The sequence below is a fragment of the Urocitellus parryii genome, chromosome 1 (genome assembly GCF_045843805.1).
Source record: "Urocitellus parryii isolate mUroPar1 chromosome 1, mUroPar1.hap1, whole genome shotgun sequence".
Taxonomy (NCBI): domain Eukaryota; kingdom Metazoa; phylum Chordata; class Mammalia; order Rodentia; family Sciuridae; genus Urocitellus; species Urocitellus parryii.
Window position 1 is genome coordinate 275,726,792 of NC_135531.1, and position 27,368 is coordinate 275,754,159.

General features: G+C 36.4%; 1 protein-coding gene across 1 annotated transcript in view; it reads left to right on the top strand.

The window, feature by feature from the left end:
* The window catches only part of Cab39 (calcium binding protein 39), a 77,754-nt gene that overhangs the window by 11,723 nt on the left and 38,663 nt on the right, over window positions 1-27,368 (top strand). Inside the window, exon 2 of the mRNA XM_026396238.2 lies at window positions 17,944-18,100. Within this exon, the coding sequence (XP_026252023.1) occupies window positions 17,987-18,100 (114 nt within the window). The 5' untranslated portion in view covers window positions 17,944-17,986. The remainder of the gene's footprint in view (window positions 1-17,943; window positions 18,101-27,368) is intronic.

The following is a 27,368-nucleotide window of genomic DNA, read 5'->3' on the forward strand; positions in this document are numbered from 1 at the left end:
AGTGTGTGCCTGTAGGGGAAATATCAACTAGTTGAAACCACCTGGCCATGATCAGCATGCTTAGCTGGAGATTGAAGAGTTATTTCATGACACAGCTGAATTCTTCCTTAAGATTGGTAAATTATAAGTGTTGACTGATTTGGAATATCAAATTGCTGGGAGAGACTTCTTTTCAGCATCCCTAACAAGAGTTTATGTAAAGGTGACCCTGCTAGGCCCTGCTCTAAGTGGGGAATGCTTTGTTCTTGTTAGATTGGGACATTAATATGAACATAATTGAAAAGTCGGCTTCTACTCAAGATAGTGACAGTGTAGTAAGGGTAAACAAATGTTATAATTTGCCAGGGAAAGTACACATTTATGTCTGTTGTCCTGAACATAACTATTCATTTTTCTCTCACATTGCGTAAGTTTGGAGGATATATTGTAATTTTATCATTTAGCAGTCCCAAAACTAGTTGTCATGACCCCCTTTGGCTCTTTTGTTATTGTTGTTGTTTACTACTAATATACATGGCTGTCCATCAGGTCCTCAGGTGTCTCTCCCTAGGATAGCTTGATTTTGGAGCACTAATTCTAGAACCAGAGGGTTTATAGAGGACTCTTCATTTTTCTCTGAGTGAGAGCTATGATATTATAATATGTCAAACTTTAAAATGTTTTACTTCAGGTCAGAAACTTGAGAGATTCTCAATATAAACAAATTCTTCCTCTGACACATAAAAGCTTCTGATAACTACTGAAAGCAAAGTTGGGGAGTTCAGTTTTAAATGGTGGATGCTCTTGCCATGTATCACTTGGAAGGGCTGTTAAAGGAGGGTAATGTGCCAGTATTCATATACCTGTATATTTAATTTTTTGTTGATTTTTTTTTTTTCATAAGCCTTCCAAGTTCGTGAGCCCACATATCCAAGGGAAAGAGTTTCACAAGATTATCTTGAGTTCAGTTTATCATTGTTGGGGAGGGGGGCTGCATTTAATTTGCATTTCCTTATGTAATCTTGAACTGTATTCTCACTGAATAAACAGATGTTTTCACACTTTTATTGCTTCATGTTTTTCCTTTTTTTCTGTTCTTTAATGACATATTTTAGCTATCCAGCCTCAAAAGTTAGGTATGCAGAATATGTGGAGTCAAAAACAGCGCCACTCTCCTTTTTTCCAGTGGGCCAGTTTGGCTCTCTGAAGGTTAAGAGGAAAAATACCTGAGCCTTGCTCTTAGAGCTTCCCACTCCTTCAGAGTACTGAGGAGTAAGGCCTAGGAAATGGCCCTGTGTTAATTGGAATCCTTTGTTTCTTCCAACAAAGTGGGGACTTAGAGGCAGAGATGAACCTGGATCCCACAAATGCCTGGAACCAATAACAAATATTGCAGTGATCCATTTCTTACTGTATTTCTCTGCCCATTCACCCTGTCCTCTCTGTATAGACCAGATTTCTTCACCTGTTAGAAAACCTGGCCACCTACATTTCAGTGTGTTCTGTCATGGAACTGTAGTGTCTGGATAGAGACTGACCTAGGTTAAATGTCTAGCTCCTCTTCAGTTTACTTTTCTGGGGCCAGCAGGGGATTAGCTCATAAAGACTGTAGCACCACCCACAGGAGCTATGTGAATGCTACATGATGGACTGGGGTATTGGTGGAGGGGTATTGGTAAATATAGAGTGACCCCATGATCTTTCCAGGAAAGAATTACTGGGGTTATCTTAACCTGTTATCCAGTTTGTTTAGGTGTCCAGGATAAAATTTTAATGGAATTCTTTGGTCATTTGCCCCAGGCCACATATTTGTTCCTACTCTTATTTTGTTCTTTATCTCAAATATTAGCCTCTGGTCACAGATATCCTTCTGGTCTCAGGGGCATTTTCAAAGGACTAGACCATGTGATCTTAAAGGCATTCTACTCCTGCCTAAAAAGCCACTTCATTTATATTCGTTCACACTCCACCCCAGAATATAGAAAGGACTGAAATGTTGGCTATCCCAGGGTGGGACATTGTTCAGCATTGTTGATCTTTTGGTTTAAACCACTGATATTTGTTGATTTTTGATACATTTTGACATTATACACAACTGATTTTTCATTTACTATGTGCTCTTTGCCTGTCCCTTTTCCTGTCATCTTCATCTCCATTTGTATTATTGCTTTCCTAAGTTTCCCTGGAGAGATGAGAATAGGCTATGGAATAGTGGTTTGCAAGTTCAGCCCAGCCATTATTTTAATTTATTAATGGGATTTTTTTCTTACCATAGTTGAGTAGAATATATTTTGCATACCTGGTAATAACATAATTTTCTATAAAGGGAGCATTTAAACCTTAATGTCTGTAATGCCTCATATACAGTAATGGCTTGAACAATATGTTGAATAGACTTGGAAATAATTTTAATTTTTCTTATTTATCAGAAAAGAGAATGATGGGAACTCAACAGGCATTGCACACTGCAATAGAGATTCTTTTAGTGATGGAGAAACTTGGATAACCTTGGACATCTCAAAGTACAAAGAAGCCTAGACCACTGTTACGGATAGAAATCAATGGGCTCTTAAGAAAAATTATCAAAGTCCCCTTATTTTGCTGTGGACCATACATGTTGATTGCTTTAATGTGCTTTCCCTGGATGATGAAATTAGAGCCCCTCTACACCCAGACAGGATGTTCCTTTAGCATTGTTACCAATATCCACCTCAACAAGAAAATGGAAGAATTGACAACAGATCTTTCAGTATTTAACAAAATTATCATGGTGGAAAACTATACCCTCATGCTCAAATTAGATTTTTCTTTTTTTCCCCCTTCTGTGGTTTGAATTTGATGTGTTTCCCCAAATGCCCATGGGTTGGAGGTGATGTTGAGTTGGTGAGACCTTTAAGAATGGGGTGTTTGGGGAGCTCCTTAGGTCATTGGAAGCATGTCCCTTAACAAATTATGGTAGTTCTCATGAAAGGAGACCCTATCCATTTCTCTCTGGCTTCCTGTTTAAGATAAATCACTTGTTCCTGCAATTGTTCCTACCATTGCTATTTACCATAATGTAACACAGCCAAGGGGGCCTCATCAGGTCAGAGTTGCTATAGCCATGCCCTTTGAGCCTCCCAAACTGTGAGCTAAAGAAACATTTTTTTCTTCATAGTTAGCTTGTCTCAAGTATTTTGTTATAGTGACAAAAAGCTAATACACTTAGCTACCATTTTAAGGAACTGGAGGAAATTGGGAATGTTTTTTCTTCTTTTACTCTATATCCCCCTTCTGTCTGTCCTCCTCCTCCTCACCCCAAATACTTGGATAAGGATCAATAAATAAAATGATTCCTGGGCAGAGTTAGTATCCAAACAAATGCATGTCTTTTACACTAGCTAGATGGAACCCATATATTTGGCTTTAAATTTGCGTAGCTAGAACAAAGAAGGAAACAAGATCAGTTCTGGTACTGTTAGATTAAAAGTCAAAACTGGGGGCTGGGGATGTGGCTCAAGCGGTAGCGCGCCATGCCTGGCATGCGTGCAGCCCGGGTTCGATCCTCAGCACCACATACCAACAAAGATGTTGTGTCCGCCGAGAACTAAAAAATAAATATTAAAAATTCTCTCTCTCTCTCTCTCTCTCTCCTCTCTCACTCTCTCTTTAAAAAAAAAAAAATAAAAATAAAAGTCAAAACTGACCATTTAAGAGAAGCATAATTCTTCCAGGCAGTGAGACTCTGTGGATCTTTTATTAATATGGGCTCCAGATCCTTAGTATACTTCTCTCAAATCTCTATAGTATCTGTAAAAATGAAGTACCTGAGTTAAAGTTTAAGGTATCTTAACATAAGACATAAAAGATAGTATTGATCTGGAGTGTGGCCCTGTAGGCCAGTGAACTTTTTATTAAAATTGGTTATCTAGAGAGGACCAAGGTTATAATCTGGTCACTGCTCTGGCTTCCTGTATTAGTGCTGATGGCAGCACTAATAGCTACCTTTAAAAATCAAGGAGCTTAACCTGGACTTGATTTCAAATCTAGTTATGTGTGTTGACTTGGAGGCCAGGTCGTTGTTTTCCTCCGATAATAATGTCCATGACACAGGCATATTCAGTGGATGTTGTTTCCTGTCATAAAATGGTGGTGGTTAAATATTTGTTAAATCTGTGGTATAAAAGCCTAATATATAAAACTGATAGAAGTGAGGTATTTGGGCTGGAAAAGAAGTAAACCCTTCCCTGCTCCAGACCTTAGCTAGAACAAGATTTAAAAGCTGCTGTCAGAACGACTAATGCCATTTTAGTTTGGAAAAATTTCAGAGCCTGCATCACCAGTTTCCCACTGTTATGGAACACGCTCACCCTATTCACCTCCTTCCCAGAAACCTAATTTTAATCAGTATAACTTCTGTTAAAACTTCTGTGATTCTGACAAGTTGAGGGTATGGTTAATAAATAACCCCAACATTTGAGAGAAATTTAAAAATCAAGAAGGTAGATTTTTTTGGTCTGTACAGGATGATAATTTGTTTGGGCTGTTTGGTATTTGTAGATAACAGAGCTTTCACAAATATTGAGTCATCACAATCACTTATGGTTGATAGCATTCCTTGGCTAGAATTCACTAAAGATGAAACCCTGTGTTCAAAATTTGTAGAGGGAAATAAGTTTTAATGTAAATAAATTTATCCATTCTGTTTGGGGACCTCCCACTAGAATTTAACTTTTTATGCTCCCTTGGATATAAGATGCTTTTATTGTGCATTTTAGATACAGCTTTAAGATTTAAAAGCAAACTTTCCAGTTTGACTATATTATGATGTCAACACTTACCTGCAAAGCACTACTCCATAAAGAGTGGAATGTTCTGTGAGCAATAAAAGAAGGCATGTGGTTATTCTGTAAACAGCACTTGGGCTTACAGTGAGTTTTTCACCTTCTGCCTTCCTTGTCACTTGATACTTTATTGCCCACCAGAGCTTGACAAAATTACAAAATAATTGTCATTTTCTTATCATAGTTCAGATGGTTGCAGAAAGCTCTACAGTCAATTGTAATACATTTTCTGGCTCTTATCCAAAGTTTTCAGTCTCTAAGAGGCAGTGCAGGAAGCATCTCCTCTGTTGGTGTCTGTGACCTTCAGCACACAGTGTGTGTCTACAATCTGAACTTGCTACTCATCACTTTTTTCGTGCAGTCTGGTAAATGGGGTGTGTATTAGTGTTGCATAGATTTTAAGTGCTCTGTGGGTACCTGTATCCTCACTAGGCTTGTGTCATTAAGTTCTCTTTTGGTCCATGAGCTGAGTTTTGGTTGTATGATTGAGCTTTTGGAGGAAAAAAATTCCCAAACAAGAGCTTTTGTATTTGATTCTGGTACTCAGTTGACAACTGAGGTACGGTTACTTCCTCTGAAGTTAAGTGGGGGTTTTTTGTTTTTTTTTTTTTTTTTTTGCCTCATTATTTCATTGGAAATTCTTTTCTCAACCTAGGATCAAGACTTCAGATGTCAGTTGGTGCATTGCTTGGAGGGTGGGCAGCATATATGACAGGTTACGAGAACTCTCAAAGAAATTATCCTTGGTAGAATGTTCTACATAATTCTCTAAAAAGCCCATGTAATAGTGCATTCTGTGACTCTGGATACTAATGCTGGACAGTCTATGTACACTAAATACCACTATACAGCAACCTTTGAGCAGTTCAAAAAGAAAACAAACCTTCAGATCTCCAACTATGGTGATTTAGCTCTGGCTGGTTTTGTGACATGTTTGTGCTTTTGTGGGCATTTGGCCAGAACAGAAATAGTAATGCTTGGACCTTGGAGGAGAGTGATTTTTTTCCAGGATTATATCTGATCCTATAGAAGTAAGTTTAAGGTTATAAATTTTAAAAAGAATTTTTTTTCTCAAAATACACTTTATTGGAATGACTAAAAGCAAAAAATAAAAATTGTTTTACCACTCTTTGTTGAATATAACTTTTTAGAATCATAGTATTCTTAATATACTTTAATTCTTTGACCCAAAAATAACTTTTGAAGGGCGTTATTTTTTTACCATATTTGAAGCTTGTTTCAAAGTTTTCATTTGTTTACAATTCATGTTTTGAATTAAGCATCATTTTTAAGGAATTACCTTTTTTAAAGGGCAAGATTGGCTATTTGCTTTTCTTATTTGCAAAAATATGGGTAAGACCCATGATGTTTGCCCTTGATCATATGGACTATGTTTGCACAAGTCTGTGGCAAAGCAGGTAATAAATTTAGCCAGAATTGAAATAGATTATAATTCTATCCTTGAAGATTGACTGTTTTAAAAATGTGGACATTAACCATTAAATACAGATTTGTCTAAAAGAGTTGGGAGTTCACATTTTCTGAAACTAATTCTTAAAAAATGGTAATGTAATTCTTAACTCTTTTGACTGTGAATGAATCATGAAGATAAAACAAAGATAGCAGATCTATATTGATAAAAGATCATAAAAACTAGTCAGTCATGGGTTAAAAATGATGGTGGAATGTGATGGACATTATTATCCAAAGTACATGTGTAAAGACACAAACTGGTATGAATATACTTTGTATACAACCAGAGATATGAAAAATTGTGCTCTATATGTGTAAGAAGAATTGTAATGCATTCTGTTTCATATATAAATAAAAGATTAATTTAAAAAACTAGTCAGTCATATAGTTACAGACATTTCTAAATGTTTTGTGATATGTGGCTATAACTTCAAGTCTTTAATTGTGAAAAAAAATCTTTGTTTTATGACAATTTGAGAATTTTGACATTATGAATAAAGTAGCTGTCATTAGTAAAAGAGCTACTAAGGTTTTTTTTGTTTTGTTTTGTTTTTTTTTTGGTACTAGGGATTGAAATCAGGGGCATGTGACCACTGAGTCACATCCCCAGCCCTATTTTGTCTTTTATTTAGAGACAAGGTCTTACTCAGTTGCTTAGCACCTTGCTTTTTGCTGAGGCTAACTTGGAACTCGTGATCCTCCTGCCTCAGTCTCCTGAGCTACTGGGATTACAGGCATGCGACACCGTGCCCCAGCTACCTAAGGTTGATTTTTAAACCTTTTACTAACTTAAGGTTTCATCCCATCAAAATTTCATCCTGTCAATTTTATAACCTATAATTCAATAGGTTATAAAATCAAATTAGTTGATTATGATCAGTATTTAAAAGGAGGCTAGAGAGTGGGAGACTAGGATGGAACAAAATAGGCTAGAATGAAGAATATTAGTATAGGGCTGGGGATGTGGCTCAAGCGGTAGCGCGCTCACCTGGCATGCGTGCAGCCCGGGTTCGATCCTCAGCACCACATACAAAACAAAGATGTTATGTCCGCCGATAACTAAAACAAAATAAATAATTTAAAAAATTCTCTCTCTCTCTTTAAAAAAAAAAAAAGAATGTTAGTATAATTTTACCTAGTAAAAGATAATAAAGATAAGTGCTGTCTGACAATACTTGTTTTTTATTGTGTGAATGTATATCTTGAGGTCAAAGAAATCTGTAAGTCACCATTGATAGTGATAATATAGTTAGGTGGCCTTGTGGTTGTTGAAATAATTGTACACAAAAGAAACCGATGACAGGCTTTAATTGGAAGGTTCTAGCACTCTGTCTTCCTTGATCTATTTGTACTTTTTTTAAAAAATAATGTTTATATAGTTTTTTTATATATATTTTTAAAAATTATTTATTTATTTTATGTGGGGCTGAGGATCAAACCCAAGGCCTCTCACGCGTGCTAGGCAAGCGCTCTACTGCTGAGCCACAATCCCAGCCCATCTATTTGTACTTTTTAAAGGGAGTAAAGGAAGACCTATATGACTTGCTGACTAGATTTATGATTGACAGAAGTAAGGAAAGTTAATAATACACTAGTTAACAGAATTGAGAGCCAATAAAAATTTTTAAATGTTGTATACTGAATCAAAATCAGAAGAAATTTAACAGGAATAATTGTACAAGCATGTCCCAAAATGCAGTAATAAACCATGAATGACAGTGTGGCTTCCCACAGAGCAAGTACCAGAGACCAAAATCAGTTAAATTGCTTACTGGAAAAGTTTTTAGCTGTGTAGTGTGACTGTTAAAAACTACTAATGGACCAAACTTAGTGGCATACACCAATCCCTGCAGCTTGGGAGGCCAAGGCAGGAGGATCACAAGTTCAAGGCTAGCCTTAACAAATTATCAAAACTCTAGTGAGATCCTGTCTCAAAACAAAAAATAAAAAGGATTGGGGATGTAGCTCAGGATAAAGCGCCTCTAGGTTCAATTCCCAGTCCCCGCTGCCCCCCCCCCAAAAAAAAGGAGGAGGAAGAAAAAAAATAGTGGAGAAAAAAAATAACGGTTGATGGAGTTTAGGATCATATTTGATGGAGTTTAGGATCATATGAAATAGATGGATAAGTAATATTGGCTGGTCAGATCCCATACTCCACATGGAATCTTTGGAATGTCACATTCTTTGAAAGAAACAGTGACACACTGTCACTGCCTAGAGAGTAAGTGAGGGGTTCCCTGAGTGAGTCAGCTCCCTCAAGGTTCATCATTTTCATCTGTAACAAACCTGAGCTGGATAAACTTTGTAAGAATTTGGTTGCCAACACTGCTAAATGTCATCAGATTGAATGTGACTATATGGTTCTTGCCCCCAGACACTTCACAGGCTAGTGTGCACTTGGTAATGCATTTAGTAATGTGTCTGATTTGACTGTTCAAAATGATTTTCTTTCTTTCTTCATGACACCTCTTTCAGTTTATCCCAGTCCTGGATGCCTTTATGCTTAGGATGTGAGGATATAGGCCTACCTCAAAATAGTCCTACCTAATACCCACCAAATGGCTGCTCAGGTTTAATGGTATATTTTGGCACCTTCTAATTCCAGTATTTACCCTTGGCTTGGACTGGGATGAGGTCTAGGACTAGGAATTCTGTCACATAAATAGTTGGAATTCATTTCTGAAAGGCATGTCTGTTTTTAAAATATTCTCAAATCAGACCTATAATTTTGAAAAATACAAATTTAAGTTTATTTAACATCTTTCTTATTTAACATCTATTTAAATATAGTCATCACGTATAAAGAAAATACTGTGCATCCCCAAAATAACTTAATTAGTTGTTGGTTAACCGGAGAAAACTCATGAATTATTGTGTCATAATGGATTTCTTGATTAACTTTTTGCCTACAGCTAAGCAGTATTTTAAAATATTTTTCAATATTTTTTTGTAGTTGTAGTTGGACCCAATACCTTTATTTTTTATGTATTTTTAAGTGATGCTGAGGATTGAACCCAGGGCCCCGCACATGTGAGGTGAGCACTCTACCACTGAGCCATAACCCCAGCCCCCAACTATACAGTATTTTAAAGAAAGCAACTACTCTTCAAACTATAGTGAGGTTTGATAAATGAGATTAAGCTAGAATGGCTTATTTCTGAAAAAGTTGTCATTCTTACACAGTTGGCTGTGCAAACTGGCTTCAGCTTTTGGTGTGAGTTAAAAAATGACCTGAGTCACTCTCGTATAGTCTTCCTTGGCTTCATTTTACTCTGGTATCTGGTATATAGAACTTGCACAGAACATTGGTCTTTGTGTAGCCAGAGTGGCCCTTTGTTTAGTCTTTCCTTATGAATACTTTTGTTCCAAAAATTATTTAGGACAGCTTGAAATATTTTTTGTACTTAATTATCATAACTTTAGAAATCCATAATGACTGCATTTACACTGAAATTATCACAGTAAAACTTGGCAATAGAAGTATGATTCTTTCAGAAAGTATTTGAGGTTTAACGTGAAGTTCCTATTTGTAAAGTTAACACATAGCTTTTTTGGGTTGTGGGGCGTGCCAGGAATTGAACTCGGGGGGCACTCAACCACTGAGCCACATCCCCAGCCCAATTTTTGTATTTCATTAGAGACAGGGTCTCACTGAGTTACTTAGTGCCTCACTATTGCCGAGGCAGGCTTTGAACTTGCGATCCTCCTGTCTCAGCCTCCTGAGCTGCTGGGATTATAGGCGTGCACCACCGTGCCCAGCCAACACATGGCTTTTTATGAGCACTGTTGCTTTTTAAAATTTGTTAAATGGGTCTTTCTCTAAAAATCAGGTATTACTGCAAAGACTTGTCCCACTGATAAGTAGGCAGATCCTACTTTCTAAGTAAAAAAAACATCAAGGATTAACAATTCAACCACTTGTGGGAATACTACTAAAGATAGGTTAGCATAAGAATTTAGTACTTTAGTTTACAAAACTGGAATTAAAACTGGTCCATGTGACTTTGTAATCAGAAAATGTTCAGTTCACAATGGTTTGCTCTCACCTCTAAATTCTGAAAAGGTTAGAAATATTTTAACTCTTTGAAAATCTCTTTTAAAAATGTTCTGGAAAAATGTAGGCATACTGCTAATGAAACTTTGTATTGGTTAAGATAGGATTTTCCTAAATGAGTGTATGGAGAAACTGATATCCACTCAGACCTATGCAAATGCTCCAGAGATTTGGTTGGGAACAAAAAGTAGTGTACAATATGGATTGCCTAGTTCTCTATGCAGTACAGAGGTGAGACAGATTCTCTTGAAAGATCTAAAGCTGAGATATGGGCCAAACTTTAAAAAAAAAAAAAATGTGATGTTTTTTGAAAGGCAGAGGGCTTTTCCAGGAAGGTTATCTGTTCCTGTGCTCTGCTTTTTGGAAGGGTGATGCTGAAGTATATTAAAGCAAAATCCAGATCATTCATATTTCATAATTTGATGTGTCTGACTGATGACGTTTTTCATGTATCGGTTATACTCCATTGAAATACCTAACAAAACTAACAACAATTGCTCATACCCAGTGAATAATTTTTCTGGTTACCAACATATCTTTTCTTCAGTTGGTTTATTCAAATTAGGGTCCAGAGAAGATCCGGGAATCTCTCTTACCTATGTAACAGTCTCCACTGCCTTCTTTTCCCCCTCTCATGTTGTTTGACTTATTGGAGAACCCATTATTTGTCCTGTTACATGTACCAGGTTCTGGGTTTGACTAACTGCTTTTGTGGTGGTGTTTTGGTTTATTCATCTGTTTCCCATAAGTTGGTAGGTAGATCTGGAAGCTTGATTGGATTTTGATTTGTATTTTGGGGGATAAAAAGGGTCAGATCTTTTTATAGGTGATGCTTTTACTCCCTGTTATGTGGTATCATGAGACGCTGGGTCTGGTTGTCCAGCTTTTAGTCATAAGTCAGTGTGTTCCCTGTTATTAGTGTGTGTACCACTGTGAAATTGTCTATCTACTATTCAGCTGTAGTTAGTAGTTTTAATGCCATTGATTATTGTTGCTAGATCATGATTTCATCAAGGATTGTATAACTTTATGATTTTTCTTTCAATGTGCATTGGCTATGGATCTTTAAGAACTTTCCTTTGTCATTCTTCAGTTACCCTGAGAAACAGGGTACAGAAAAAAGGTAGTCTAAAGTGTTCTATTCCTTCCTTTTATTTACCAATTTTTAGAGTGTTGAATTGTTGCTTTCACAACCTTCAGGGTGACCAATAAATATATTAGAGTTTTTAATGGATTTTTATGGTTTACTAATATTGCTTTTAAATGTATAATACTTTTTATATGCATATTGCTTAATTTGCATGACAGTACATTATAATCTTTTCCCTTTAATGCTTAAATTATACCATCAAAGGCCTATGGGTACTTTTTCAGTTTGACTCCTCTCTTTTTTGCCATGATCTCATTAATATTTGCTTTCTGGAGTAAGGTGTCCCAGGCTCATCTTGCATATTTCCTACTCTTTTCATGGAGCTCTCATTCCTTTTAGTGGAAAATAATCTTGAATTAATTTTTTAAAATAATGTTTGTATAATCAGAAAAAATGTTGCATGTATTTTGTAAATACTTACCCATAAGAAAAACATAAATATACAAGTCTCATTTTCATTACCCATTATTAACCTTTGATATTTTTTCTCTTAGCAAATACATAAAGATCACAGGTGAGACTGTAATATATATGCAACTTCATACATAAAGTGTTTTCATTTAAAAGAAATTGCAGGCTTTTATAGCAGTAGAAATATTCAGAATAATTCATTTTAAATTACTTTGCAGCCCTCAGCTATAGTTTCTGAAGTTTCAGTTTTTTCTTTTTCTGCTATTTTACAGAACTGTTTAGCCTTCTTTGTACATAAATCTTAGAGAAGCAATTATTAGGATACATTTGTAGAAGTGGGATTGAAGGTTTAAGAGAAGGACATTTTTAAGGCTATTGATACATAATGAATGTATTCATTGTTATGTGAAAGGTACTGGATAACCTGATAAACACTGTATAAAAGTTAGTTTAAACCTTGTTTTAAGTCCCTGTTCTTCTATTAAATACCTTTTTAATATTTGAATACATTACCATCATTTTGGCCTTATTTTATTCATCTACAGAGCAGAAATAATAGAACTTCTCTTAGGAATGAAGGGACAAAAGAATCCCACCTTGTTCTTTTGAAGATTAAATAGTCATTTATTATAAATATCCTTTAAGTATATGCCACACAGTTTTCAGTGAAGAAATGACATTGATAAAGTCCTTGTTTTCATGTGATTTAATAGAGAAGAGAGAAATTTATGTCAGGTTGTGGTAGTAAGTACTGGATGAAAATGAATTAGGATAAGAAGATGAAAATGGGGAAGAGATGACATTAGAGAAACAATGGTCAAGGAAGGCCTTACTGACTGGGTGTCATTTCAGCAGAAGTGTGAATGAAAGTGAGGGGAGAGCTATGGTGATTTGGGCTAAGTGCTCCCTATGAACAATATGGGGAATATACTTAGACCTGGTTCAGAAATGCCAAAGCACAAAATGTAGCCAAAACCTAGAATGAGGGAGATGAGAAAGGGAGGGATAGATCCATCAGGTTTGTTGTAGATTTGGTCAGGAGTGAAGTAGGGATGGGGATCGAAATTGAATAGAGAAGTTGGTAATGCTCACAAACTGTGAGAGATCTTACATTATTTTAAATATTGCTGGTATCATTGCCATCACTATCACTTACTGCCTAGGCTATAAAATAATTTTCTATATGGTTTCTTTTGTGTATCATTGACCCCCGAAAGTCTGGTTACAATCTTTTAATCACAAAACACATTCTAGTGCCGTGTATGTTCTTGAGCACTTGATTTTGGTTTTGACATGGTTGATTTAGACTTATGTATTTGGTAGCTTTTTAATTAACCAAAGATCCACCAGCTTCTTAAAGATGCCCTTGGTTTATTTTAATGGAGCTGAATCATCACATCTTATTTGCAGCTAAGAAGGGCAAACCTCCCATCCATCCAAAAGCTGACTCAGGACTTCTAAGTGCACACTTAAAAAGAAGGATAAGATCACTCATTTTAATGCTTTGTATGGTGCTGTATAGTCTATGTGATAAAAATTGTATCTACCCACTTTAATTCGGGAAATAATAGGAATCAGATTTTAGAGAGAAGGTAGGGAAAAAACTATCCCCTACTCCTGTTTATTTAAATTTTACTGTATGTGAATGATGTGCTAAATACTTTAAACATGTGTAATTTAATTCCAATTAATTGTGAGGTAGCTATTGTGTTTTGCATTTTCACATATGAGGTGAGAGGGCTTAGAAAAGTCTTAAATCAGTTAAGACCTTGAGAAGTCAAGATTTGAACCCAGGCTATCTTTAAAGCCCATGTAATTAATTACTGTGCTTTCTATAATTGCACTACTGGATAGGTATTCTAGCACCTAACACAGTATCTGTACATATTCAGTAATTGTGTGAATTAAGTAACATTAACCTGAAAGCAAGATTAGGTTTTAGAGCTAATTTACAACTGCCTATTAGGTTCCTTAATAGTTCCTGTATGCAAGTCTTATGGGAGGGAGGACTTTGTGTTTGTTTGCACTTTTTTGCTTTTGACCACCAAGTTTATGAGTCAAGCCTAACAAATATGTTCATGTAGAGTCTTATGAACTCAGCTGTCTAGGAATGTGTTGTCATTCAACAGCTTTTCATTATTCTCTCTAAACATGTACACCCACATCCATACACAGCAGAATGTTGTCTTGAGAACAGATACTCAATGCTTTAACTTTATGGTATATAGTGAATGCACTGTTAGTATTTGAATAAATTAATGTATCATGGTGACTGGCTTATGGGCCATTTGACTACCCTTCAGTATTCATCGGTACACTGGTGAATAAGAATGTGGAAACAGTCACATTGCCAAAGATGGGCAGTACCTAACAGTCCTAACTTTAATGGTGTGGACTTTCCCCAGTGGCTCTTCTGTATATTCTCCAGCACTTTCTTGAGGAGCTTTCTGCTAAACTTTCAGCTATTAGGAATATCGGTGGAATAGAATAGTGATTTGAAGTTTTCATTCTTTGTAAACTAGAAGTCATCATATCTAGTGTCATCAAGTCTCCATGTTGGAGACGAGAGTAGACTTCCAGTGCAAAAAGCTACACATATAAAGGAAGAAATTAAAAGGACATTATGCTAATCCATTAATAATGGCTGTCTATAGGCTTTGCAGGTGATTTTCACTTTCTTCCTTATGTAATAATCCTTTAATGTTTGAATCTTGCTGAACAAGCAGTGTAACCGTTAAAAAAAAAAAGCTATAAATTTAACTTACAAGTTTTGGATTCTAATCTAAGGGCAGAGAAAAATTATTGAAGAAGGGCCTTATTCAGTGGGTTCTTATTATTTCCTAAAATCCCTTCAGTTTCTTACTTAAGGAAATAATGATGAGGAAAAAGGATAAATGAGAAAAGCAGTCAGAAACAAAGACTGGTGCCTATGTGTTTCACATGTTTCTAGGTCTCAAAGCACTCTGAACAATACTCCTGGCATGATAGACCAGGCTTTTTGGAAGGCTTTGTCTCCACTGAATGGAGAAAGCAGTACTGATGAGAGTCCCTCTAGAGAAGTGTGCCTTTGCTATATAATTTGAGCATCTTCTGAAGGTGATGTGTTGTTCTGTGCAAGAATTGCTAAAATTTCTTGTGAGTATAGATAACAGTAAAAAGATTGAAGCAAGAATTAAAACACGGAGTCTATTTGGTTCCATATCTTCCTGTTCCTCTTTATTATCACTAAAACCAATTGGTAATTCATGAAATTGTTTAGTCACCTGTGTATTTTTTTTAATTTGTTCTAATTAGTTATATAACACCCTTGTAAGTAGAATTGAATAAAATAGAAAATGTCTGCACTTAGATTAATATAGTAACCTGAACATGTTTGTGGCTTGTTAAGTAAGTTTCAAGTACTAAGGATGGATTGTTTATCCATTTTCTGTAAGTTTAGGCTTTCTGTTTATCAGTGATAATATGTTTATCAGTAATTAAAGGAGTCTCAAATAGTTACAAAAAAGGTACCTAAAAAAAAAACCAGATTCTCACCCTTTTCTTGCCCCCCAGAGGTAACACTTTCAACTCTTTTGACTGATTGTTTTATCATCCATGATTTCACTGTGTTGCTTTTGAGACAGATATTTCTGCTTCAGTAGCTGCTTTGGCTTTCTTTTATTATACTCATTGCAAAATTAGCAACACAAAATCAATACACAGTACTGGGCATGTTAATCTAACATGCTTAAGAACTTTTTTTCTCATTTTTTCCTCTCTTTTCCCCCACTGTATCAGCACCACCACCCACCTTTTTAATTTTTTTTTTTTTTAGTTGTAGTTGGACACAATACCTTTATTTTATTTATTTATTTTTATGTGGTGCTGAGGATCAGACCCAGCGCTGTGCACATGCTAGGTGAGCGCTCTACCACTGAGCCACAACCCCAGCCCCCCTCCTGCCCCTTTTTAATTATTATTTTGAGAAAGGGTCTTGCTGTGTTGCCCAAGCTGACCTCAAACTGGAGCTCTACCTGCCTCAGCCTCCCAAGCAGTTGGGATTACAGGTGGGTGCCACTATGCCTGGCAAGATCTTTTATTTCTTAAAGCATTGCTTTTCTTACCTGCTGTTAGCAATGTTCTAGGCACATGAATTATCTGTCTACTTGATCATCCCATGTGGGTATTCTTAAATTTGAAGTTTTTTCATATTTTGACTTTTAGTAGGACTTTTTAAAACTCCTTTACCCTGGAAAATCACCTCTTCCACCATTGAACCAGGGTTCTAAATACTTCCTGCAAAATATTCCAGTAAACAGTCCTACTCTCCACCAGCATTGACATATATAAGGCATCACTGCTGTGATTTACACAATCACAAATAGGAAAGATAATATTTTCAGAGAATTTGAGTGTGAACTACTATATTTATGTAGAAGCAACCTGCATGCCCCCCTTCCCCGCCATTTTTTAAAAAAATGATTTGGGAAAGAAAAATCCAGAATTTGTCTGCCTTGTAGCCAGATAATCAGAGATAATTTAACAGCTGTTGGGGAGTGATTCTCCTGTAGTCCATCCAGACTTCTTAGAGAAAGATACTTAGAAATGGACTTAAGCTTATCTTTGAATTTTAAGAAGCATGTTAGGCTATGTCTCTTTGGTTAATGAAGATGAGTTTTTAATTTGATCAAAAAAGGATTTATAAGCTGACAGAAGCTGAGATAGGTGATATTTTGGGACAGATTGGTTAGAACACATCATATCAAAACCTTTGAGAAATAGCATACTATTTATTTAACTATAGTCTTAATATTAGCATTCATTTACATGGTTTTCCCCTAAGTCTTTGTTCTTTGTAAACAGATATGTATGTTTTCGTGTCTTAAACTTGAGGGGGGCAAATATTCAATATCCAATAAAGTTGTAGGGAGAGCTCAAAAGAAGTGTGATGCTGTGTGACAGAGATACTGAGTTTACATGTAGGCGGGGACAGAGTAGGGTTGGAGGATTTAGGACCTATGTTTTCTTACGTTGGTTCGGGGGTAGGAAGTATGGAGACACCTGGAGCAGTTAAATATAAAGTTGGAATTCACAGTTTGAAACCATGAAGTGATTCCGTAGTTTAACTTCTTTTTAGTTATTTAATAAAAAACGAAATCGTAACTTCTAATATGTTCTCAAGCACTTCCATTTTTTGTTCTGTTAACCTTTTTTCACCATGACTTCTTGGAGTAGTTGTATGTCCTCCTTTGGATAATGTAATATCCAAAATATTAAAAACTTTCATAAGTTCAATATCTCTAGGGTTTTATCAAGTGAGTTCTTTCACATCCATTCCTAAAGGGTATATGTTGAAAGTGTCACATGAGAGCTTTGAAGATCTGTTGGGAGATTTGTCCAAGGTTCTTTCATCTCTGAGACACTGCGATTGACTGAATAGAAGGGTAGCCATGTTGAGGAAGTATGCACATGTCCAGTGAAGCCTACCAGGAACATTGGGAGAGACCTAGATAAAAGACCTGTTTTGCTGGTGCCTAGTGACTAAAGCTTCCTCTGGCTTTTTGCCTCACTCATGACTTTAGAATAGAGAACTATTAATTGGAGGTATAATGTAGTGATTAAGGATACTGGTTAAGACAGACCTGAGTGCTTTTTTTAACCACTTAGTACCTTGAGCCATATTCTCAACCTTGCTAAACTTTACCTGTAAATGATAATACTGTAGGATTCTGTTAGATGATGAATTAAATGCTTAGCATTGGGTTTGACAGTAGATGTTGCCCTGTGAGTGATACCAGTAACTGTACCTACCTATATCAGTAGCATCGGCAGGTTCTTTCTTGGCTGGGTGGTTAGGAGAACTGAGGATTTGAAAAGAAAGAAAATTTTGAAAAGTACAATGTTCTATAATTCCAAGGCATCTCTGTTATCATTTTTCCAAATATTAGTGAGTCTCCCAATTTCTATTGATTATGAAAGTCATGACTTTCTTAAGCACTGATTTCCTCCCTATTTGGTTAGAATGTCTTCTGTTGACCCCATGTTTTCTCACCTGAGCTTTGTGCTTGTTGCAGGTCAAGCAGGCAGAGTGCGTCGGAGGCCTCTGTTGTTGCCGTCATGCCGTTCCCATTTGGGAAGTCTCACAAATCTCCAGCAGACATCGTGAAGAACCTGAAGGAGAGCATGGCTGTTCTGGAAAAGCAGGACATTTCTGACAAAAAAGCAGAGAAGGTATGGATATGGGTGATTTGGGGGTTTTGTTTTTGTTTTTTTAATATATTTAGTTGTCAATGCATCTTTATTTATTTATATATGGTTCTGAGAATCGAACCCTGTGCCTCACACATGCTAGGTAAGCACTCTACCCCTGATTGGGGGGTTTTAGATCTAGTCCTAATATGGCATTTGCTTGCTGCTGCTGAAACAAGTTTTCTGCTATGCATCTATCTCACAGACATTCTCACCTTTTTGTTTCTTCTTCTGTTGAAATTTCCAAGTTTATTTACAAAGTGTTTATTTCATTCTTGAAATGTTTTCTCTGATTCTTGAAAGCAGTGTTTCCACAAACAAAATCTTCCTGGGAGGATACTGCTTCTGGTTTTCTTTCCATGTTCTCAATGTCCATACTCTATGTCTCTTCCATTCGACATAGCCCAAACCTGACTCCATCCCAGTCATGTCTTGCCACCTGATTCCTGAAACAGCATTTCCACTAAATATTGTATATTCTGTTTCATAAAGGTTTATGAATAGAATCTGAGTCGTATTTCTGCTTGAAGAAGAACCTCATAATCTTTCTTTTGGATCTTAGTAGTTACCTTCTTACTGTCCTTCCTAAAATATGCTCTATGCTTTAAATGTTCAGTACAGACACACAAGACCCTTTATGATATGCTCTCTTCTGTAGGTGAATTTTAATTTCTTTCTCCCTTATTCTGTAGGCTCCAGCAACCTACACCAAGTCAGATAATTAAATGCACTGTTTTTAATGCCTTTGTCTTTCTGTGCTGCCCGAAATCATGTTCCCTATTGCTGGATTTCCACCAAAGCCCCCACTTATCATTCAAAACTACCCTTACAACTTTTTGTTGTTGTTGTTGTTGTACTGGGGATTGAACTCAGGGGCACCTTACCACTGAGCCACATCCCCAGCCCTATTTTGTATAGAGATAGGATCTTACTAAGTTATTTAACGCCTCACTTTTGCTGAGGCTGGCTTTGACTGATGATCCTCCTGCCTTTGCCTACTGAGTTGCTGGAATTACAGGCATGCACCACCATGCCCCGCCTTTTTTTTTTTTTTTCCTAGATTGCTTACCAAAATACTTCCTCTCTCCTATCTCAACCCTGCCCACTAAAACAAATCCCCACCATGTAGGCACCTATCTAGGAAATGTCAGAAGTGCCACCATTTTCAGCCTAATTATGTTTGTGTTGTATTTTTGTCTTCCTTACTTGAATGCAAACTCCTTGATCGGTATGACATTTATGGACTACTTGTGTCCTCCACAGTACCTGATTCCCCTGAACTAGGTGCTGTTATTTCTAATGCCCTTTGGACTGGGAAGCCAGGCTAATTGAAATAGTTAAAATATATAGAGAGAGAAAGAGATTCTGAGAGAACTTCTGGGTAAGGTAAGTGTATGAAACAGAATTCAAGAACTCTTCCCATCTTACTGAAGATAATCAGTTAGGATATAAAAATATGAAAAGTCTAGTTCCAGAAACTAGAAACATTGTGTCCTCAGGAAAGTAGAGGAGACATTTGGCAGAATCACAGCAATATCTCTACCTCAGGGTAAGAGTACATAACCTGGCTTTCCTTTCACTGCTGGACATCTACTGCAACACCCAGCAGTCCTAGTAGTCTACAGGTTTGCATGGGTAGAGGAAGCCACACCAGCAAGTATCAGGGGTGACACCCATATGTGGTACCTGGGATCACAGCAGAGCTAAAGAGGCAGTGTGAGGGAGAGGAAAACCCACAGAAGCAGACACACTGCCTGTCTGCTGGAACTGCCCACAATGGCTGCTCCTTCATCCTTATCCTGAAACTGCTAATTGTTGACAGAATAATGTGTCCATTCCATGAATTTAAAATGATTCATCATCTTTTGCAGTGCCTAAATGTGCTGTCCACTCTCTTAAATATATTCTGTTCACCAAACTAATATTGCATGTGCTTGTTTTTATTTTTATGATGCTGGGGATTGAACCCAGGTCTCATTCATCCTGAGCAAATACTGTACCACTAAACTACACCCCAGCTCTCATCAGACTATATTGAATACCTGTCTAATGCTGGGTGTCATTTAAAGCACTGGGGATAATAGTCCTCAATACTGCTCTTTTAGAACTCTCCACTTGAAGAAAACGATAGAACCTAATTTAGAGGCATGGAAGAATACTTGATCTGTTAACAGATAGAAATATGGAAAATAGTTAAGATGCCATTTCTTTCCAAATTAATTTTTTAAGCTGAAAGCAATTCCATTCAGATCACAGCAAGATATTTTGGAATTCGACCAATAGAAATTCACTCTATTTTGAATCAAAACATACTTCAAAATCTATTCTATTCACAGTCTCCACAATTGTGGTATACAAAATTCTATCTAGTTTTTCAAGCCAAAAAGGCATCCATGACTCCTTTCTGACTCCTCAAATTCATCTATGTTATGTGAAGAAGAAATTAAATAAAAATACAGAATTTAATCACCTCTTCTCATTTTCATTGTTACTACCCTGGCCTGAACTATCATTATCTCTGCTTTGTATTACTGTGTTGGCCTCTTAACTAGTCTCCCTTGCCTCTCTACAGCCACAATGTAGAAACATTCACTCAAAACAGAGTCAAATAATAATTTCCTTGGAATAAGAGTCAAAGTCCTTACTTACATGGGTCTAATAAGAGTCAAAGTAATTTCTTACATGGGTCTAATGTACATTCTGCAACCAAATCATGCCTAGGCCTATTTTTGTACCGCTCATGAGCTGAGAAATGGGTTTTACATTTTTTAAATGGTTTAAAAAGCAAAGAATTATGTGATAGAGACCTTATGTGGCCTACAAATACTAAAATACTTACTCTCTGCCCATTTACAGAAAAGCAAATGCTAACTACTGGCCTAGATAATCAGGCCCATGATCTTTTTTTTTTTTTTTTTTTTAATATTTATTTTTTAGTTCTCGGCGGACACAACATCTTTGTTGGTATGTGGTGCTAAGGATCAAACCCGGGCCGCACGCATGCCAGACGAGTGCGCTACTGCTTGAGCCACATCCCCAGCCCCAGGCCCATGATCTTAATGGTATCTTTTAGTACTCTTTCACACATTGGCCATCTTTCCTTGTGTGCTTCAGTCACACTCTGGTCTGTAGGCCTTTGCATTTGGCTGTTCCCTTTGCCTCAAATGTTCTTTACCAGCTGTCTCCTTTACTTACTCCCTTTTTTCAAGTCTTTGCTCAAATGCCATTTTTTAACCAGCCCCCTATTGAAAATGCAGCCCTACCCTATTGCACTCCAATTCCCTTAGACCTTTTTCTCTTTTTCTGTGTAATATACTCAGTGATGTTTGCTTGCCCCTGTTGAAAATAAGCCTTCTAAAAGACATAGCTCAATAAATATTTGTATTGGTTGAAAGTGGAATAGAAAGCAGAGTTAACATGAACCACTGTCATATTATTCTCTTCTGAACTCTTTATGACTGCTAAAGACAAAAATTAAAGAACTTGGGCTGGGGATGTGGCTCAAGCGGTAGCGCGCTCGTCTGGCATGCGTGCGGCCCGGGTTCGATCCTCAGCACCACATACCAACAAAGATGTTGTGTCCGCCGAGAACTAAAAAATAAAAATAAAAATATTAAAAATTCTCTCTGTCTCTCTCTCTCTCTCTCTCTCCTCTCTCACTCTCTCTTTAAAAAATAAATAAATAAATAAATTTCATTAAAAATGGTTTAAAAAAAATTAAAGAACTTAATATTGTAAGTGACAAAAATTGGAGGAGGATAGGAAAATCATGTGAGTGACTGAATCAGGCTCCAAAGAATAGTTAATTATCTGGTGGTGGTGTATAATCTTAACTTATAAAATGTAATATGGATAAAAGTATGGCTCCTTGCTTAATCTTAGGGAAAAAAAAAAAAAACAACAAAGACTAAATTCCAGCAAAGAAAAATAGAAGTACACAATCATTGGAAATGCATGATAAATCTAAAAGAAGACCAAAAAAAGGGAAGAGATTAAATAACAGATGGGACAAATAAGATGGTGGAGTCCAGTGTGTGTATAAATAATAACATTAAATATAAATGATCTAAACACTTGTTTAAAGACAGAGATCGTCTGGATGAAAAAAATCCCAACTATATGCTGCCTATATAAGAAATATACAGGTAACAATACAAATAGATTAAAAAGATGGGCAAATGTACACTTAACTCTTGTCAAAAGAAAACTGACATGCCTCTGTTAAAAGCAGACAAATAGATTTCAGAGCAAAGAAAATTTCCAAGGAAAAATAAGCCATTTCATGATAAAGTATAGGGATCATTTAATCCATGGATATAACAATCCTGAATGTTTACATTCCTAAAAATCAGAGCTTCAAAATAACCAAAAATATTAAAACTGAAAGAACTAACCAAATCCACAGTTATAATTAATAATATAATCTGGTACTTCACTTTCATTAATATAATGAAGGGATTTTCTTATAGACCAAAATGATGCTATCAACCAACTTGATCTGAATAAATTATAGAACACTCCACTCAATAATAGCAGAACCAACCTACACATTCATTTGAAGTACAGGTGGAACATTTACCAACATGGACCATATTTTGGGCCATAAAAATAAGTCTTAGTACATTTTGAAGGATGAAATTATATACAATATGTTCCATGATGTTCTGGAATTAAATATCAGTAATATATCCTTGGAAATCCAAAATATTTAGAAATTAACTCATGAATCAAAGAGGTATTAGAAAGTGGTTTGAAGTTGGGCATGGTGACTGAGGCAGAAGGATGTGAGTTCAAAGCCAGCCTCAGCAATTTAGAGAAGCTCTGAGGAATTTAGCAAGACCCTGTCTCAATGTAAAACATAAAAGGACTGGGGATGTGAATCGGTGGTTAAACATCCCTGGGCTCAATCCCCAGTACCCACCCCCACCCCACCCCACCCCCGCCCCCCCAAAAAAAAGTGGTTTGAATGGAGTAAAAGTGAAAACAACAGAATTAGTGGAATACTGCTAAACCATTACTTACGGAACTTATAACACTGAATGTTAGAAAGGAAGGACAGTCTGAGCTTCCACTTTAAGAAGGCAGAAAAAGAAGAGTGAATTATATATAAAATAGGCAAAAGGAAATAACTATCAAAACTGAAATCAGCTAATTTTTAGAGCAGAAAAAATGTAAGGATTCAAAAATCTATAAACTTCTGGCTAAGATTGGTCAGGAAAGAAAAAACAGACGTTACTAATATTTAGAATGAGAAAGTTAACATCACTTCAGATTCTACAGATCTTGAAAGGATAATAGTATTATAAACAATCTCATGCCATAAATTTGATAGCTTTAGATGAAATGGACAAATTCCCTGAAAGCCACAAATTGCCCAGGCTCACTCTGGAAGAAGCAGATAACCTGAATCTATGTCAAAATAGTTGAAAATTTAACTAATAATGGTACAATCAAGAAAACTCTGGGCCTAGAGGATTTCACTTGAAATTGCCAAATGTTTAAGGACAACATAATAGAATTGCTAACTTTTCCAAAAATTTAAGTAGAAAGAATTGCTCTTAACCCTTATCAGGTCAGCATTATTATCCAGATACCAAAACCAGACAAAGATGTTAAAAGAAAATTACAAATTAATATCACTCATGATGGTGGGTACAAAAAAATACTAAATTTTAGCAAATCAAATCTAAATACCAAGTAGGGTTTATTTCTAGAATGCAAGGCTAGTTCAACATTCAAAATCAATATAATTCACTATTGCCAAACAGTATATCAGTAGATGAAAAGGGGAAAAAAGCATTCATTTCTGATTTAAAACAAACAACAAAACAGGCAAGAAGAAATGAAAGTAAATCGGTTACACATCCACGTTTTTACATACTGCCATAATAGTGTCTGTTGTATTCTGCTGCCCTTCCTATCCTCTACTATCCCCCCTTCCCTCCCATCTTCTCTCTCTACCCCATCTACTGTAATTCATTTCTCTCTCTTGTTTTTTTTCTCTTTCCCCTCACTTCCTCTTATATGTAATTTTGTATAACGATGAGGGTCTCCTTCCATTTCCATGAAATTTCCCTTCTCTCTCCCATTCCCTCCCACCTCTCGTCCCTGTTTAATGGTAATCTTCCTCTCATGCTCTTCCTCCCTGCTCTATTCTTAGTTGCCCTCCTTATATCAAAGAAGACATTTGGCATTTGTTTTTTAGGGATTGGCTAGCTTCACTTAGCATAATCTGCTCTAATGCCATCCATTTCCCTGCAAATGCCATGATTTTGTCATTTTTTAGGGCTGAGTAATACTCCCTTGTGTATAAATGCCACATTTTTTTTATCCATTCATCTATTGAAGGGCATCTAGGTTTGTTCCACAGTCTAGCTATTGTGAATTGTGCTGCTATGAACATCTATGTAGCTGTATCCCTATAGTACGCTCTTTTAAGGTCTTTGGGGAATAGTCCGAGAAGGGGAATAGCTGGGTCAAATGGGAATCTCCATACTACTTTCCAAATTGGCCACACCAATTTGCATTCCCACCAGCAGTGTACAAGTGTACCCTTTTCCCCACATCCTCGCCAGCACTTGTTGTTTGACTTCATAATGGCTGCCATTCTTACTGGAGTGAGATGGTATCTTAGGGTGGTTTTAATTTGCATTTCTCTGACTGCTAGAGATGGTGAGCATTTTTTCCGTGTACTTGTTGATTAATTGTATGTCCTCCTCTGAGAAGTGTCTGTTCAGGTCCTTGGCCCATTTGTTGATTGGGTTATTTGTTTTCTTATTGTTTAATTTTTTGAGTTCTTTGTATACTCTGGATATTAGGGCTCTATCTGAAGTGTGAGGAGTAAAAATTTGTTCCCAGGATGTAGGCTCCCTATTTACCTCTCTTATTGTTTCTCTTGCTGAGAAAAAACTTTTTAGTTTGAGTAAGTCCCATTTGTTGATTCTTGTTTTTAACTCTTGTGCTATGGGTGTCCTATTAAGGAATTTGGAGCCCTACCCCACAATATGTAGATTAGAGCCAATTTTTTCTTCTATCAGACGCAGAGTCTCTGTTTTAATATCAAGCTCCTTGATTCATTTTGAGTTAACTTTTTTTGTGCATGGCGAGAGAAAGGGATTCTGATTCATTTTGTTGCATATGGATTTCCATTTTCCCAGCACCATTTGTGGAAGATGCTATTCTTTCACCATTGCATGCTTTTAGCACCTTTGTCAAATATAAGATAGTTGTAATTTTGTGGATTGGTCTCTGTGTCCTCTGTTCTGTACCATTGGTCCACCCGCCTGTTTTGGTACCAGTACCATGCTGTTTTTGTTATTAAAAGATTTGAATATACACTTCACCAAATAAGGTATACAAATGGCAGACAAACACTTGAAAAGATGTTAATCATTAAGAGAATGTAGAGTAAAACCATGATGAAATACGATTGATTGCCTAGCTTAGAATGGTTAAAATTGAAAATACTGTACGAAATGTTAACAGTGTTGGATTTGCTGGCAAGAATATGAGATAGTACAAACACTTCGGAAAACAGGCAATTTCTTTTCTTTTTTTTTTTTTTTAAAGAGAGAGTGAGAGAGGAGAGAGAGAGAGAATTTTTAATATTTATTTTTTAGTTCTCGGCGGACACAACATCTTTGTTGGTATGTGGTGCTGAGGATCGAACCCGGGCCGCACGCATGCCAGGCGAGCGCGCTACGCTTGAGCCACATCCCCAGCCCAACAGGCAATTTCTTAAAAGGCTAAATTTAAATCTACCATAAGATCTAGCTATTCAACTCTTAAGATAACTTAAAATAACTAGATGTGTAGGTCCATTGGAAAGCTGAGGCAGGAGGATCTCAAAATTAAAAAATAAAGGACTGGGGATATAGCTCAGCAATAAAGAGCTAGTTCAATCCCTAGTACCAAAAAAAGAAAAGAAAGAAAGAAATATAGGTCCACACAAAGACTTGTCTGTAAACATTCATAGCAGCTTTATTTGTAATAGCCCCAAACATGAAATAGCCAGGTATGTGAATAAGCTAGTTAGGATACACTCATAATGATACACTGCTCAGCAATAAAAAAGAATGAATTATTGCTATACATAACAATATTAATGAATCTCAAAATAATTAGGTCAAGTGAAAGAAGCCAAAATTATAAACAGTACATTATATATGTTTCTATTTGTATAAAACTCTAAAAAACAAAACTAATCCATAATTACAAAATGTAGGTCAGTGATTGCTTGGGGATTGGCTGGGACCTATGGGATAGAGTGGGTCATTGGAGGGGAAGGGACTATAAAGAGGCATAAGGGAATTTTTGGTGGTAGGCAGGTTCACCATCTTGATAATTCAAAACTCAATCAAGTATGCATTTGAATTATGTGCCCACTATAACCCAATAGATAATAAGATGGTCCATGTAACAGCTGGGACAGATGTGGCTTAGAAACCACAAATGACTGTCCTGAAAATAGATAATATAATAAAACATCCTGAAAAAGCTTTTGGAAGACTAGGTCACAATAATAAAAATGAACTATTTAAATTCTCTGTGTGGGCAGATGCTCACTCAAATATGTAAAAAAAAAAAACTGTACTGTATTGAGGGAGACATAATTAGACTGGCAATGAAACTCAAAACTTTGCCATAAGGAACAGTTGAATGAATCAGAGACTTCATGTGAAAAGAACAAGATTTGAGCAGAGGGACTTTGAAGGATGGAGAAAATCATTATAGCTCCTAGTAAAATATTGGAGGGGGGAACTATCTACTGTAAGGCAAGGGTTAGATCTGTTTCAGACCTGAGTGGAAGTATAACTGGGAGTAAATTTTGTCTTGATATTGGGGAAAATGATAAGTGGAAGGAAGGTGGCTTCCTCAAAATCTGTATTGACATAGGCTACATGACCATTTGGTTATATGAGAAATTCTATCTTTGCATCATTGGCACATCCTTACATTGATATAGCAACATCCTTTGCAAGATGCTTTGTAGTGAAATCTTCATCTTGTTTTGAGGTACAATGGTTTCCTGTTGTTATTCTCATGGTCCAGCTATAGAAAACTATTATTTCCTAGGTAACCCATTATATTAAGAGTCATACCTATGCCAAACCCATGGCAAAATTATGTTTCTGGCATTTTCCCATTTGTTTCTTATGATCCTTGGACAAAATGATGAATATATTTGAATGTTTATTCCTTTATTTGTAATATACTATTATTTTTACACGGTACACAGTTATATTAAGAA